Here is a 17,581-nt window from a genome sequence, read left to right as displayed (position 1 = left end):
TGCTCCACTATTTCCACCAACTAGGTGCCTACTGTGTGGGTATGCTGGTTGTTGCTGGGCAAGTAGTTTTTGTTTTTTACATCTTTTTTTTGCTAGAAACGGGGATGAAAGTGTTTATAGAGAGAGAGAGAGAGAGAGACGGAGCGCCAAAACAAAACTTGAGGGTCGTAAACCAAAACAAAGAGCTGAAAGACACACTCTCTAAAACTGACAAGGTCATGGTTATGTGGTGACTCATCCTGAGAGCTGTTACTAATCTGAAGGGAGTTCTTTATGATTTTTTTAAATTACACTGTGACTCCCGTAATCAAATTCATTCCTCAAAAGCTAACTTGTATCTGAGTCAGCAAGGAGTACCAAACCTCATACCACAAATTATTTCACAAAGCGGCAGGAGTCGACCATCAGACTGAACATTTTAATCAGGCTCCCAAATGCTACATTTCATGACTCTAAGCTTCAGTAAACCAGCGCTGAAGAGATTTTGATGTCCTTTAATGTTGCCTTTTTGTCCTTCAGATTGTTTTTTTTTCCACATGCACAGACAAATGACCACTCTCAATCACGTCTTTTATTTGTAAGGCACCAGAGAAGCTTCCTTACTGCTAAAAGGTTGATTCATTCTCATTAGAGTACACAGTTGCTTGTTTACTTTTTTTTTTTTTTTTTTTTTTTTTGCCCCAGGTATTTTTAAAATGAGACTGTGTTCATAAACACATTAAACTGGATTTTGTTTGCACAAAAAAAGGATAAAACATTTACAAACCTAGAAAACAATGTTAAGTGTTACTGCCTACTGAGAGAATGGGAGAGAAAAAACAGGAAAAAACAACATGGTATACAACATTGTGCCTCTCTTACTGTAGGCTTATAATGCACACATACAACACTTAAGTCTTTCATGATACACACACATTAAAAAGCAGCTTTGAAACATACAAAAATGCTTTAAAAAATATGTATATTGATATATTCATATGTATACAAATTGGCCCTTCACAGCAAAATCAAACACACATACCATTCATATGTCTGAGTTTTGCCAAAGGAGGTTTTCTACAGAGACCGACGTCAGTATAAAGAGTGCAAATGACAAACTGATCTGTTCTGACACTCAATATAGTAAAGTCAGTTCTCCAGGGAGGGTAACAATACAGCTCCCCAACACTAGCACAGACAAGAAGAAGAAGAAGAAGAAACAAAAGAGCACTGAGCCACAACTTAAGTGCTTTTCAAATTAAAATACAGAGAGAAAAGGTTTAAGCGACAACGTCGGACGTGCTCGGACATTAAAAGGTGGGTTGTCAAAGCTCTGGAAAGCGCTCACATCACAGGGGAATAACAGCGAACACCTGCAGTGTACCAGTGCTTGGCCCACACTCAGAAAATGAAGAGAAAAAGAGAACAGCGGTGAAACACAACAGACTGTCCCGGACCTTAGAGGATGTCAGGCTTGTGAGCGTCTTTGTACCAATGACCAGTGAGAGAGCACTGCTGCCCTCTTCTGCCAAAAACAGGAACATTTCTATTTCTCTGTGTCCCAATTCCACACTACATGCTAACTGCATACAGTTTGTACTACATACTTAGAGTATAGCGTTTTTACAGCCAGTTTACAAGAAATCAGTACACGTAGCAGTTTGATACTGACAAGAAGGGATACAACACTTGCTTTGTCAGATGTCACTTAGACTGCGACTTTAGAAAACCACTGCAAATTGAACTTAAACACTACAAAATGTTCCTCTGTTCCTCCAAAAACAGCATTAATTATTTTTTGGTTTTCTGATGTTTTCCTTAAGCTATTTCACCACATCAACAACTAGTTTTACTTTATTTATTCCTTTTTTTGTTTGTTTTTTTGTGTTTGTTTTTTTTACAGCTATAACCAAAAACCTCATTTACTTTGTGCAGTGCATTATGGGACATCAGTGTCCATCAGCAGTACAATCACAACTGAGGAGTTTTTTACATGCATACCAGCTGTCTTGTGTATATTTTATTTTGTCACATTTCCAGCGTGAACACACTACATACTCAAAACCTGCTTAGAATAACTGTTGGGTTATGCTGACATAACGTATGTATGTATGTATGTACATGTTGTCCGACCATGACTCAAAAAGCTGGCCATCATAGAAAGGGCTGAGATGCGATAATCATTTAAAATATGGAGATAACAGCGTATATTTCCTGACAGTCTCTCCTGGAAAGAATTCATAGTGTTGCGCTCATTCGCTCACACAAAAAGAGTCAAAAATAGTTATGTAAAGATTAAAAAAGAGGAGGTAGAGGTATAAAGGTGTGAAGTGGGTGTTAATGACTGATTTTTGAAATTTGGTGATTCTCAAGCTGCAGACACTTTGAGAAAATGAGAAAATTCTACCCGAATAGGGCTGGGCAATATGGTCAAAACTGTTACCACAATATTTATATATGCATCTTGACACCGCAAATGTATATTATGCAAAATCACAGTTGAAACAAGCAAACTGAGGTTCACAGCAATAACCTCTGTTGGCTATTAGGCATGCATCCAGTGAAATTCTTTATATGCATCAAACAAAAAACTTGAATTTTGTTAGTTTCATAATAAGTGGAAACAAATTGTGGACAGTGGTAATTATACAAGTAAGAAACATGTAGATAGAAAATGTTGCTCTTACTATGATGATAAGTTTAACTGGCAGTGGCTGTCCTGCGCTGCACACATCTAATATTATGTCCTGTCAGTACAAAACTGCATTTCGAGTCTTGTACATCAACTATATGATAAGTATATTATCCAGATAAGTAGCAAGTATATGCTTTATGGAGTTGGGACCCAGCTTTTGTTTGAAAATATTCTGAATATAAAAACCAGCCTGTCACCAGCACAAATTCTGGTTGTAATAACTTTGTAAAAATGCGTGTGTTTTTTTCTGAGGGAACACATGTTTGCTGTTGCTTACAGAGCTTTAGCAACTCACCCAGGAGACATTCTTCATCAAAACAATGGGAAAACAAAAGAAAGCAGGAATACCCCCCCACCCCACCCCCCATGGTCACACACAAGATTGGAAAAGACAGGTGCTTGATACAGTCTCAGTTTTAACTGAAGTGCTCTGCTAACTTACAGAAATACAGTACTCATCTGTTGGTTGTGACCATCTGGTTCTGAAGTGTAGACCCTGTTCAAGTTTGTTAAAGAGTGGACCAGCAAGGGGAAAGGGCTGAGGCAGGGGGGCTGAGGAACATACAAAAGGTGCTTAAAAAAAAAAAAAAAAAAAAAATTAAATTAAGCAAGTGTTTTCTTCTTTCCAAATCACATTCACTCGAGCACACACAGACAATTATAGACTAATTATAGCCTGTCTTTTACTTCACGAAAACAACATGTCAAAATAAAGTCAATTTTTTTTCAGAGCGTAAATTCTTGTCATCTAAAGACGAGTCATGGTCCATGCCATGTAGCGCATGTAGCAGCAGCAGTAGCTAGGCCTATGAAACACAAATTAACCCCAAAGGTGGGCATACTACCATTTGTACAAACTATAGGGTTTTTTCATGGAATAAAATCCCATTTATTTGGGATTGAGGTACACAGCTAAGGTAATGCATCCAGTGGTTGGTCATATGAAAACGGGTGGTTTAGGTTTTGAAGGGTTTGAATGCACCTGACTAGTGAAATGTCCCTTTAAAACATCCCATTTAACATCTGGTTTAGAGATTTAATTTGGCTCCAAGTACATAAATGCACAATATCACTGTCCAAACAGCTCCAGTCATCATTTTGGAAAAAAAGGTGATTCGAGCTACAGGGAAATGAGATGTTGTTAAAACTGCTTACTGTGACTGGCAGACAGGGGCCAGTAAGAAACAATCAGAGGGACTTAAAAAAAAAAAAACCCCAAAAAAAACATAGTATACAGATCTGATAACAACAAGAAGTAGGAAAGATAAACCTGTGAGAGGCAGATCCATGTAAGGGAGACTGCTGTTAGCTTTCACCCTTAGCTCTCTCCCCAAATGGGAAAACATTTATCTTGGTTAAGCCCAACAACAGTGGCTTACACTAAAAAAAAAAAAAAAAAGCAATATATTTAAAGTCTAGAAGCCTGAACTGAGTCTATTACCACTAAATAATAAGAACTCTCACTCACAGCCACTCAGCAGTTTCATTCTCTACACATCCAAAAGCTTCAACTCCATCCTCTCTGCTTGTCATCATCCCTGCAGTTACTCTTCTACATCAACACTCAGCAGACAGGCAGCCAGACTTACATCAATCTCCATTTACAGTTACAGTTTCACCTTCCTTTTTTTTCGACACTTCACCCAATACTCCCCCTCCGCACCTCCTCACTGTGTCGGCACTAGTCTGACTTATCTCCATCCTCTCCTCTGGGTGCCCTCTCTGCGGCCTCCCGGGCTTTGTCCTCCTTCACCACCTGGGCTTGACCGTGGGAGTAGTTGGCCAGGATGGAGGAGAGGGAGAGCAGGCCGGAGCTGGAGGAGACAGCGGGCAGGGTGGGAGGGGTGAGGCCCAGGGGCAGCGGGGTCACAGGCAAGGCCAGGCCCTGGAGCTGGGACAGGTGTTGCACCTGGAGCTGTTGCTGCAAACACACAGATGGACAAGATACAATCAGTTCACAAGTTATCAGACTTAAAAGCGATTATAAGAGATTTATATTTACACATAAACCAATGTCACATGACGTCGGGGTAGCATGGAACATGGACTGTGGCATGTGATTGCTTTGTGATGACTCCTATGATTTTATCAAGACTTTTGAAGGGATCAATCATCTCTACATTGTTTCAGCATGTTTGGTCTGACAGGGGGTTTGTCACGTCTCCACTGCAGCTCAAATGTCCATTGGAAGCGTTTCAGAAATGAAGCTATTCATCGGGTGACATATTTCCAACATTATTTACAGTTGTTTTTATTTGATGTTTTACAAGCATATCAGCTTAGGCTGGGTTAAAAAAGGAAAAAAAAAAAAAAATCAATTCTCTGATTCAAACTGAACATCATTTAAATAATCTGATACGGATTCATAAAATCCAGAGATCAATCTCTTGATATGTCCTTTCTACATATCTCCCGTAGATGTGTGAAGCTATAACCCCGTTAGTCTTGTGTGACCACCCTTCTCGTGCAATGAGGTCTGTTCACGTGAGAGTCAAAAACATGGTAGAATCGATTCAGGAAATCAGTGACAGTTCCCAGCCCTAATATCAACTACACGTTTTCAACTAATTAATGACTGGCTGTGGTCCTGTACGGCGGCACAAACAGCGGCTCTTGGCTCTATTTAGTGCCTTTTCATATGGCACTATATGGAGTAGTACTTTAAATTTTGTTGTATTTTTTGCAATACTATGGCAATAAAGGCTTTCTATTTCTATTTCTATTCCTGCTCTATTCTTTTCACGTCTTACTGGCTCTATTTTTTATTTTGTATTTCTGCAATAGTGTAAATTAGCAGAAGGAAAACTACATTCCTTCTCCTACTTCATGGACTCAAAAGAAGTGGCATAATTAACAAAGACAAAGTCAGTAGCAAGTGAAAGAATACTCACCCGTATGATAGAGTTCATCTCTGGTGGTGTGACCTGCTTGGCTCTCTCTATGGCGCCCATCACTTGCTGCTGATGCTGGAAGAAAGACACAACATAGTCACACACGACTAGCTCGATATCTATATGATTAAAAGAAGAAAGAAGCTGAGTGATCTCTGTGAAGATGTCATTACCTCCTGTGACAGGTAAGGCAGGACCTGAGCACAAATCCCATTCAGTCTCTTCACTATTTCAGCCTGCAAAGAAAAAATGAATTAAAAAAAAAACAGTTAGACCAGATAACTACAAGAGCTTGGCTCTTAAAAGAAAAATGCATTCTAGGGGAAATAATTACCTGTTTGTGCATTTCAATGTTCAGCCCATAGGACATTTCATAGTACTACAATAAACAGAGAAAGAAAGAGATAAAAGTTAGAATACACTACTGAAGCATAACCTTCAGAACTGTTATAAACACACTCACAAACTGCTTTTCTGTATGCATGAACAATTCATGTCCAATATAGAAAGAAGAGAATACATACATTTCAGTTGAATACAAACAGAGTCGTCATTTTTACAGTGTTGATAAAATATCCAAATCAGTGTGGTTAGTGAAGTGTGTTAGTAAACTAAACAGGCATACACAAAACCAAAGGCTACTGATAGCTATGCACATGTGCTTTCACCCAAACACAGCGTACGCAGGAAAAGATGTAGGAAATAAGGAACTGAAAACAGCATCGGTAAAGACAATACAGAGTACCTTGGTATATTCCAGGATTCAACTAATAACAAGCCATATCGCACTGAAAAAGGGACGATAACAGACTTACCATGATATAGTGGCGTTGCATCTCTGACTTTTCAGAGGCCAGTTTATCACACTCCAACTTCAAACTGTTCAGAGAGAATATACAGACGCATTAGTGAACAGCTTGAGCACAAATATCTGAGTGAAAATATTCATCTGAATTTCATCAGCTGGATTCTAAACAGCATTAACGGAGAAATGTGCACAATTTTTTTGTTTTTTTTTTAACTGTTAACCTGTAATGATAAACTCATCTTGGGATGGTTTGAACAGACACAGCTCTACTTCTTTGTAACGTCCTATAACGATGATGTGCGTTATATTGGGACGTTCCTCATTTTAAGTGTGTGTGTTACTGTGTATCTACCTGTGGTATTGTGCTTGGAGGAACTGGAACTCATCCTTGATGCGGTCACAGGAGTCAGAAGTGGTAAACTTGAGAGGTTGACCGGACTGAGAGGACGCCTGGTAAAAACAACACAACATGAGCAACTCCCACAGAGGCCTGAAATACACTCCCAGAGATCCCTGCATCCAAATGAGAAATGCACTCGCTCTACCATAGTTCATGCTTTGCTGAAACATAAACTGTCCAACAAGAGGAAAAGGGGCATAACTCTTCTCCAGCTGCTGAGACACCTGATGATGAGTGTGCGTTTTAAATAAAGTGTCTTTGGGTTTGTTTGGAAACAACAGTTTGACCTCTGAGATTAACACTTTGAGAGGATAGTTAAAATGAAGGTAAGCTTTAACTGAGCCTTGCGTCTGAGTACGAGAGTGTGAAATGAGATCAAGGAGGAGACAGTATGTTTGACTTGTATGCTACAACCGGGAGAGGGAGATCACCTAGCACTCAATTATGTCTTTATTATCTGTCTTTGACAAATTGCTATGCATCACTCCTCTTTAACTGGCCCCAGCTCTTTTAGGAACACACAGTGTGTTGACTGAGGAAATGTGTTTACAGAAGGCGAGATTAAAGTGTGCCCATGCTGCACATATGTGAGGGGTATTTAGTGGCTGCATTAGAAGTCTGGTTATGTATAGACTACGCTTAGACCATCAGTCCAAAGCTGTAATCCAGGGTTTATCCAGTGCCCTAAACCTCATTACTCTCTAAATAAGTGGCACAAGGGCAAGAGCTTTCCAGTGGGATTATGGGAATGAACAGAGAGGGTGGAGTCACTTGGTTACACAGTTGAGCATCCAAAATGTAAACTTTAATTACTTGCAATGATTTAACAGTACAAAATCATTTCTGAAACTACTCGATTCACTGAAGTTGTTGAATAAATTGTGGGCGTCAATGAGTTGTCGAAGCCAGGAAAAAAATTCAAAACAACTGCTGAGATTTTGGACTTAGGAAAAGTTTAGATACATTTTAGATAGTTTACAATTAACTGAGTCATGAAAAACATAATAGGTTATCTGAATAAGTTATCACCTGTGGTTCCGGGGGATTTTTCCCAACAGGAATGTATATGGACATTTTAACCAACACTTCACGTGTATGTCTTATCCTTGTTTAACCGTGAGACAGCACTGTGGGAAGTGTTTGTTGTGGTGCTTCGGTTAACGGTCTGTGTTATTTTGTGTACACTGCTCTGGCACTTCCCTCATTTGTGGTTTTCTGGTCTGTGTGGTGCTCAATACAGTTTGTCTGACATTTGTTGCTGACGAAATTATGACGCTGTTCTGTTGAACAAAACAGAATAGGAAGAGTCAACAATGAAATTCCTTACTGATCAATCTGTGGGTTATTCACTTCACTTAATTCACTGGTCAAAAGGAATGTCAGAAAGCAGAAAGAAATTCCCATCTGATCTGAGTGTGAAAGTTGACATACAAGAGTCCAAACATGTCCAAAACCCAAAGATATTCAGTTCACTGTCATAGTCAGTTATGAAAACCAACATATATTCACATTTGACTGTTGACAGTGAATCCTTACGGTTAATTTAGCATTTGCTGGTCATAAATTTAATATTTAGTCACTTAATTTGGCCTTTAAGAGCATTTACTTGTCTCATTTTGTTTTTAATTAACACATTACATCGCTCATTACGAGATTACAAATGCTAACTGACAGTCTACCCAATATTTGTAGCAGGATCTGTAGGATTTGATTAAATAATATTTAAGTCTCTTTGCACCATGTGTTCAAATTGCAGCTGTTGTTCATTCGTGTGCTCTGTATCCTCACATTTGATCTGGTTTGTTGACAGTAGAGGAAAACGAGATCATCGAAGCACAATAACACACTAACTTGCTCTCCCAGATGCAACCATCAACTTCGGTTAGCTGTTCTGAGTAACGCTAGCTAACGACGGGCTGCATTTGAAGGCAGATACGGGCAAGTTAGCGACAAACCTACTCACTAAATTTATTTTAATATCTTAAGCTGACGCCTCTGCTGTATTATAACGGAACAAAGGTCGTGAGGAGACGCAGAGAGGTCTGGCATTGCGAGACAAGCTGACAGCTACCTGGAGCCAGCAGTGCTAGTTATCAGCTGTCGGTTGCTAGCTAGCGTTAGCTCAGCTTGCTTCGTTGCTTAGTTTCCAACTGGGACAAGTTCAAGCAGTCAACTTACCGAGTGCCTAGATTGAGGAAACATCATGTCAGCAGTGTGTTTCAGTATATTTCCTTGCTCGAATCGAATTACCAGGCTAGCTGGCTAAGCTAACAGGTCCCCAGATATTATTAAATGATCGGAGACGCTATTTGCACTTTGTACTCTGTCATCGTTTACAATAACGTTAGCTAACGTCAAAGCAGCAGGAGCCGAAGATCGTCTTCTGGTCCTTCAGGTCAGAAACACCGCGGCCTCCGAGGATGAACAGGCTAACAGAAATGAAAAAAAAAGGGTCCTCGCAGGAACGTCAGGGGTTTTTTTTTTTTTTTTTTTTTTGGAATAACGTTAACGTTACGCCTCCCGGGGGAAACCCTGGATGTTGACACATGAGCCCCCGACTTTCCTCTGCTTTGAAGAGAAGAGCAGCATCACCCGGAACACAAACCGAGCAGCGGAGGAGCGGGCGCCCCGTGTGACACAGAGCTGAACTGACCCGCCCGTCACCGCAGCCAGGGCCGCAGAGCGACGGCATGGGGCCCCGCAGCACAGGGTACCGACACCAAGGGCCACATTGACCCAGGACAAAAACATTTCATTGAATTCTTCTGTGTGTAATAATGGGCAATTTGCACAACTAAAGTATACTATCTGCAAAGCTGGCAGATTATTATTAGACATGTAACGTAATGACCCACCCCCCCACCCCACCCACCCTTCCCACCCACCCTTCCCACATATGAGAAAGAAACCCAGACTGAAATCATGTAGTCATTTTGTAGTGGTTTTGAGTGTCTTTGTGTTTGCTTTGACTCTTTTGTTGTTATTTTTATTCTTTGTAATGATCTGATTGACTTTCTACGGAAGTGCATTGCTGCCATGCCACAAAAAAAAGTGGTCAGTATCACGTAATGTGAAAAGTTTGTTATAACAAGATGTTTGTCATGTTATAACAATATATTTACAATTTTGTATGACATACAAACATGTTATAACTTTATTGCACATTAAAAACCATTCATTTCACAAATTTACAACACTGAAATTACGTATATAAGAATCTTATAACTGAACCAATTAAATACTGGGGCTATTAATGTTGATGTGATTAATATATATATATGTGTGTGTGTGTGTGTGTGTGTTGCTTCATTATTATGATTAAAATACTTGTTTGGAAACTTGCCCTGTTTGATTTGTTGTGAAGGAACTCATTGTGATACAATGACATAATGAGGAAGTACTCCCTAACAACTCTGTTTGATGTATCACTTTACTGACCATAGCTATACAACTGTAAAAACAACCACAACATGATGATGGATTTCACTTCAGTTTACGATACAGTTCTCCTGTGATGTGTTGTAAATTACCCTCTGAGGAAGTCCAACAGGAGTCTAACAGTGGGAAATAAAGATCTCATGTCCTGGCAGCTAAGCTAGCCTAATGTTTGTGACATATGGCAGTAGAAACTATCACTAACTACAACCCCCATGTGACCCAATCCGCTTTATCAGACTGCTTTCTTCTAATGAGCAACACATGACCAGTAAGAAAGTGAAACTATGTTAAATAAAAGCCAAATAACACATGCCCAACATTATAGCATTACATTCCTTTGATTCCATCCTGTGTTGTTTAATGAAGCTATTGTATATCCATGATGGAGATATTCAACAGCATAAACTGTAGAATAGCAACTTACTCCCCCCTGACCCTATATAGGCTCAAAATGGTTTTTGAACTTGTTACAAATAATTCCAAAGTACGTAGTTGTAAATCAATCTTTGTAAACCTGTAAAATACATCTGCATAAGAAATTCAATCAAAACTGAACAAATGATCAGTGGTGAGGTTAAACAAGGACACAGTGAAATGAGAAAGGCTTTGGAGATGTCTGTGTACAGACAGTTTCAGCTTCCACTCTGCATCAGTACATGGATGTTGACAAAACCATTTTTTCTTTAACAGTCTCTTTGTTTAACCTCACTTTTTTTTATTAAAGACCAATCATTTTGAAACCAGCACAATTTTTCACATGAAGAAACTGAATTTCTCATGCAGTTTTTACAGGTTTGCAAAGTTTGATTTACAACTATAAAACTTTGGAATGATGAGTAAACATTACTTTACAAGCTCAAAATCATTCGAGCACTAATTTGAGCCTATACCAGTATGGGGTGTATTCATGTGCATGACTTACCATTTGAGGAACATAAGGTGTGGTCATGGCTTGAGTTGGATTCTGCAACCTCTCTGAAAACACAATGGGAATTGTATTAAATACTATGACTTTCCATTGGCGGGCAAACAAAGACATTTTAAGCAGCTCTTCTTTAGACTATGAAATGTTTTATAAGTGCTGTAAGAACTAAAGAACATAGTATTTATCAATCATCCATTTCAACATCATTTAGCATACACTGTAATTGCAAAAGTATGAAATTTGACCATTATACATTTTCTGGTTCAAGCACAACCATCAAAGGTGACATTTAGTAGTAGCTACAGCTAACAACAGTTAGAGTTTTTGTGTTTGTGTTTTTTGTGTGTCACAGTGTGTGACAAGGAAGTTACAAGTAGGAGTTTGAGCTTGCTTTTACACCTGAATCTGACTAAACAATGACAGTTAAATCCCAGAGAGGCGTCCAATCAAAGGGCAGGTGGTTCTGGCGCCTTCATCTCCACTGTAGATCCTGAAACATGCAGTAGAGTTTCAAGATGGACGACGGCACAGAGTTGATAATCTACAACTTTCGCGCCGAGTTTTACACACAGTTTTCTGCTCTGCATTTGCACATGTTAACAAAAGCGCGTAGTATCTAGTAAAAAAAACCAAAACACTAAAATGTCATTTGTTTATGTATCTAAAACACTCTTTGAAAAAATTCTCATGCAGATTTATTAGGAGTGTGGGCATGCCCATGACTTACCATTCCTGGGCGTTTGTGGGGGACCATGAGATATGATTCTGGCCTGTTTGGAGTCTGGCATTTAACACACAGGCTAAAGGTTATTGTATTGAATAAAATGACTTCACACTGCAGGGCAAACAAGGACATTTTAAGCAGCTCTTCACAATACAATATTGAGAAACATTTATTTTTTACCTAAAAAGTGTTAAAGCACAACCACCAAAGGTGACATTTAATAGTCTTTAAAGACGTCTGCTTTGGCAGCAGAACTTTGCACTAAATTTCTCAGTGTCCGACAGACGCCGCTGAAGGGGTACGAATTACAACTTCGGGTCATGATTTTCATAATAAAATCAGAGTGGAAATTGGATAATCATGTTAAGATCTTGGATTGCATTCTACCTAAAAAAGACTTGTCATATTTTAGCTAACTCTCACACCCCTTCTCAGTTTCACATTTTACTTGCTTTTACAGCAATTACTAAGGTACCCTAAGAATATAAAACACAATCATGGTTTCCCGCATATTTAATTTGCAGTATACAAACATTTGTATTTGCCTGTTTTACACTCTGTCCAGTAGCGGTCATACTATTATATTAAGCATCAAGAACCGTAAACCATTTCTTGAACCACTCTGCTGATAAAATAAACTCAAATGATGATGCTGATGAAGAGGAGGAGGAGGAGATATTTTTACTCACTGATCGTGGACTGTACACAGACTTAGGCAGTTTCAGTTCACTGCCATCATGGTTTTTGTCATCTGTATGTAAAGTTATGATGGCGGGATTTCTGCCCAGTTCCCGTATGTGGACCGCCTATAAATGCAGATGGCTTTCCTTTGCTCTGGTTCTTCCCTGCACGCCCCATTTCCTGTTCACTTCCAAAATTGTTACAGGTACGAGCCATGTCCGTGTTTGTTTGTCCCCCATTTTAATTATTCTATACTGTTGTTTTTCATATTACTCTGGTAAATACTGGGGCCGAGGGATTCAGCTTAAGTCTGACTGGTGTCTGACAGTTCTGATGGTGGGCCAGAGCGTTTAATTTCACCATGCTAACCCTTCCCTTAGACGCAGAATAGAATAAGGTTACATAGAGAAATTACTATTTTTATTTTATTAAATGACACGTTTACACATTTTCATGGACACACAGAGTAAACCAGCAAACAAGAAGTTAGAGTCCAGAAAAAACATCAGCTGCAAGTGAAATAAAATCCATAAACTTCAGCTGCTGGAGAAGGAAAGTTAAAAGTTTATAAACTGCAGCTGTAAGTGAAGGTAAAAGAGCAACAGCAGCTGTGGCTGAAGTTCAACTTAGTAATCGATTATAATCATACAGTTCGTTCATTTGAAAGCAATTTTGACAAAATAAAAGGCTTAAATGTCACTAATGTTATTCCTGGGCCCAAGGACAGTTGTAGTCTATATTTAGTAACATGCACCACTCTGTCCTAAAGCCAGAAATCAAGAGAATCCTCACATGAGGGCACACTGACTAAGTATCAACACTTTGAGATCCCCCCGTATAATGGGTTTAAACAATGTTTGACCACACACCAGGGATTTGTTAAAAAAAAAAAAAGGTATATGACTTCATTTTATATGTGTAACAACAGGGGAAATGCCTTGTTGCATTGTGTTTAGCAGCTTCCTGATGATCTTCAATAGGGGTGGGGAAAAGAGAAAAGTTGAGAAATTTTGAGAAGAAAATTAACAATATTTGCAACACTTTAAATCTGCTGTGTGATTCATGGTACACCGATAAACTGAGATCTGCATGTTAGAGTTACTTTCTAAAATACTAATCAAGTTTCATTAGTAAAGTATTGAACCTGCCAGAATTCTCACATGGGTCTGGTAAAACCCAGATAAGGGTCAGCAAGTCTACATTGGAGTTGTGCAGTGACAGTGTAACCAATATACAGGATTATGCAAAACCAGTTTCAGAAACATTAGCTTTACATTTAAGGCTGTAGATTATGTTTCCTGTTTAAAACTCCTGAGATTTTATACAGTTATGTCAGGATATTATCCTTTGCCACTATGTATGGGATGGTGAAATGACAAAATACAAGACAAAGTAATCACTGTTAAATGAGAATTGAATTGCTTGACATATTGACACTGCTGGAGAAATGTGTGAACAACAGTTTTGACAACAAAAACAGAATATTGCTTTTGTTTATTTTTTTATTTTTTTGAATGGCGCAGGGATTATGACCAAAAAAAAAAAAAACAAGATGAAGAATGAATATGTTTATACATTGACTGTACATGGATAAACCTCTCTGGTTATTCAGTAAATTAAAAGACAGTGTTTAAATCTAAATCAAAGTATTAAAAATTACAATCTGTACATGAAAAATTATATTTAAATGAAACAAAATTAAAGGCCTTTTTTTTGTTATCATCAGGACTCAAAGTGCCTTGGATGTTTTTACTTCCTGTTGATCTCTGCCAGGGTCATATGAAACAATTGTTTGTATTGACATTGTCAAACTTTGATAAAACATTTGGTGTTATATTGTATGAGACATCGCGATTGCTGCCATCACTGATCACTGCTAATTCTACGATAATTTAGTGTTAATTTTTTTTCGGTAACAACTTGGAATGTAAAATCCTAGCATCATTTACGTTTTAGTCCTTTGCGCTTATGAGCAAACCACGTTTTTTTGTCAAAGCCAGATTCAAAATGGCTTCATTACTGGCTCCAGTCTGTCATATGATAATTTGACTGATAACAAGATATTGAGACAATATGGACATATTCTACTCTATGGCAGTATTACTGTAACCTGTTCTTTTTGGAACTAAATGAGTTGCAACATGATGACTTTATTAATGATTCATATTTGATCATGTGGCCGGTTATAGTTATGTAAACTTGCCACTGTAGGGATAGTAGTTACATAACCTTAATAAATTAGAAAAGCATGCATCATATATGCACTCCTGTACTTCAACAAATAGCACTACGCCCCTCGTTGTTAATGTATGTTAATGGTCTTCCAACACAAACACAATGACGAAGCAAAATTATTGTGTGTACAATTTGGTCAACTTTTTTGTGCAATTAACAAAAATCTCTGAAAATATGGTGTAGGATTTGTAATTGTAAATTTTAGCGCTATCCAAACAAAAAATCAGCCATATGAGAGGAGGTTTTTTTTTTTCTGTTTGTTTTTTGTTTGGTTCAATTTAAGACTTAAAATTTGTTCCTGAAATTTGCAATGATTCAATGATTGATGAGTCCTCAAGATAATGAACTTTTGCTACCTGTGGTTCTGTATTGAGCATAAAAACTGCTTGTCATCATATCTTAACAGACCTCAGACTTCTACAACATACAGAAGCATGAAACCCACTCAACGCACACACCATCAGCAAGTATAGGAACAAATTTATTTCAATTTAAAACAGATACCTTGTCATTATGTTTCTCTCTTAGAAGGCGGCAATGATCATAAGTCATGTTCATGTTTGAATGAGGATCAGGCAACAGTGGTTGAAACAAATACATGAAACACATAAAAAAATATGGCAAGAGTTATGTAAATCAATAATCGATAATAACCAACTGATTGAACCCCCTTCATTAAGGGCTCTGCTTCAATGAAAACATACAAGCCCTCACTTCCAACACAAAATAAACAGCACATGCAATTATAATTACAGTTTCTTAAAAAACAGCAGATTATCTTTTAAATCTTCAATCTTAAATACAGAATAAAGTCTTTGTGTGTACTTAATCATCTATCCTTTTAGTCTCTGGTTTGTTTCATTTAAAAAGGGGGACCATCTCAGGTGGTGGTCCTTTTGATGATGACCACAGCGTTGGCACTTAGAGAGAGCCTGGCTCTAGATAGAGTGGGGTTGGCACACTCAGTATAATACATAATTTACATTTGGTTTACATACAAAATAAAGAGGAAAAAAAAAACAACAGCATTTTATACACCACTACACAACTGACCTTCAGGTTTCATTGGAGTGAGGAAAAAAAATAAATCAAGTGGTCCTAAATAATAGTGTTCTGGTAATGTCTTCTTATACACAGAAAAAAATGAAAAACAACCAAAAAAAAACAAAAAAAGGGAACAAGTTTACGTTTTTGAATATGCACTGACTCCATACTGATGTCTGAAAGATAAGTTTGATTCCACTCATTCCAACAGGCCCACAGGAAGGGACATCACACAGCCCCGGCCACTGAAAGGTCACAAGAGCATGTTCTCCGAAACCATAACGGGCCAGCAACACCATCCGTCATTATTCAAGGCAATGAAAGGCAATAAATAAGAGTGTCGTAGTGAAAAACCCAGTCAGTCTTTTCACTGGTTAATGCTCAAAGCGGACAAGAATAAAAGAAGGAGAAGGAGATTGAAGTGTCACACAGACTGCCTTCCCTCTTTCCAGCTCATATATGTTGAGATAAAATGTGTCAAAAACACACTGCGCCAATAGGCTGCTAACAAACTACCAAACCCACACTAAAAGCCAGTCAGCCCTTCACCATGTGCCAGAGTTGTAGTGTCAAGTTTAAAAATACAACATTGGTTCATCACTATGAAAGTGAGCTGCACTCAACACACAGTAAATCTTAACACAGCTACTGATAAATACTTGGGTATTCATACTGGTATAATCATTCCACTCAAATACTGGCATCCAGACCCTCTTTATGACAGCTGTTTCAACGGTTGGCTGTCTGCTTCCTCTGTACAAGGTTAGTGTTATTTTTCAGCAGACAAAATGGCAGTTAAGGACCACACTGGCATTTTCAAAATATGTTTTAACCCCATTCACTTAGTGTTCAAACTTTACATTACCACCTACCAGTTTCTGAATCTTTAGTTTCTAGAATGATTGGGTATCTTTTCAGCAGCTTTTGATTGGTTTCATCCATTTCTGACATGAGACTGGTTTGAGATAGGTGAACTGTTAGAGTGAGCATTCAGTCCTCTTCGTTTTTCTGTACTGTTTATTGGTGCCTATATTAACCTTATTTTGCAATCAGGTATTGGCCAGACATTATCGATCCACATAAATACTTTGTAAGTGTCACTATAAAACTTAGTGTTTCCTTAATCAGTTCTGACATGGCTCTGACTCGGTTTTTAATGCCACAGCATGTTATGTAACAATAAAATGATTCCAATAAAGCTCCACAGGGTGAGGTATACACATTTTAAATTTGGGGGAAAAAAAGTACTGGTATTGCACTGGTACTCTGAGTGGAGATATCAGGAGAGTTGGATTGGTGCATCCCTGCTTAGCTGAACTGGTACTTGGTGCGTTCATGTTCTTCTGAGAAATTAAAAAAAAAAAAAAAAAAAAAAAAGTAATTTAAACACCCAATATGCTTCACCTTACACATTACATTGTCTTCTTACTTTGACTTTGGCAGCCGATTATTAAAACTCTGATGTCAGAGGTTCCTTGAAAGCACCAACAAAGGAGATTTGAAATAGCACTGGACACTGCAGCTACCACACAATAATGCAAGTGTGAAATTAGAGGAGCCTGAATGTCTTTCACAATCACGTTTCAATGCTCTGCAAGTTACTTTCCAACATTACTGCCGTTAACAGAAACCAGCAGCTGCCTGGAAGCTAGGAAACCAATCTATACACTGACAGATGGTCAATAATACAGTGTAAGATTTGTGGTGAATGGGTTAAAACATGCAAAACCACCAGTATAGTCATTAAGATTTCTTGGCTAT

At 38.3% G+C, this 17,581-nt stretch overlaps 1 protein-coding gene across 1 annotated transcript; it reads right to left on the bottom strand.

The window, feature by feature from the left end:
* Positions 1–553: 553 nt before the first annotated feature.
* LOC139632633 (TLE family member 5-like) lies at positions 554–9,382 on the bottom strand. The gene is made up of 7 exons (XM_071497687.1): positions 8,952–9,382; positions 6,726–6,823; positions 6,381–6,444; positions 5,900–5,944; positions 5,739–5,801; positions 5,566–5,640; positions 554–4,595 (listed from the first exon to the last, which is right to left on the bottom strand). Exons 1-7 carry the CDS (start codon positions 8,976–8,978, stop codon positions 4,356–4,358), a joined length of 612 nt encoding a protein of 203 aa, XP_071353788.1. The 5' UTR covers positions 8,979–9,382; the 3' UTR covers positions 554–4,355.
* Between the last annotated feature and the right edge of the window lie 8,199 nt (positions 9,383–17,581).

This window comes from Trachinotus anak, unplaced genomic scaffold (genome assembly GCF_046630095.1).
Source record: "Trachinotus anak isolate AG129_WGS33_773 ecotype Australia unplaced genomic scaffold, CSIRO_AGI_Tana_v1 ptg000015l, whole genome shotgun sequence".
NCBI classification, from domain to species: domain Eukaryota; kingdom Metazoa; phylum Chordata; class Actinopteri; order Carangiformes; family Carangidae; genus Trachinotus; species Trachinotus anak.
Note: the sequence above shows the minus strand (reverse complement) of the source record. Positions and strands in the feature narration are given on the sequence as shown.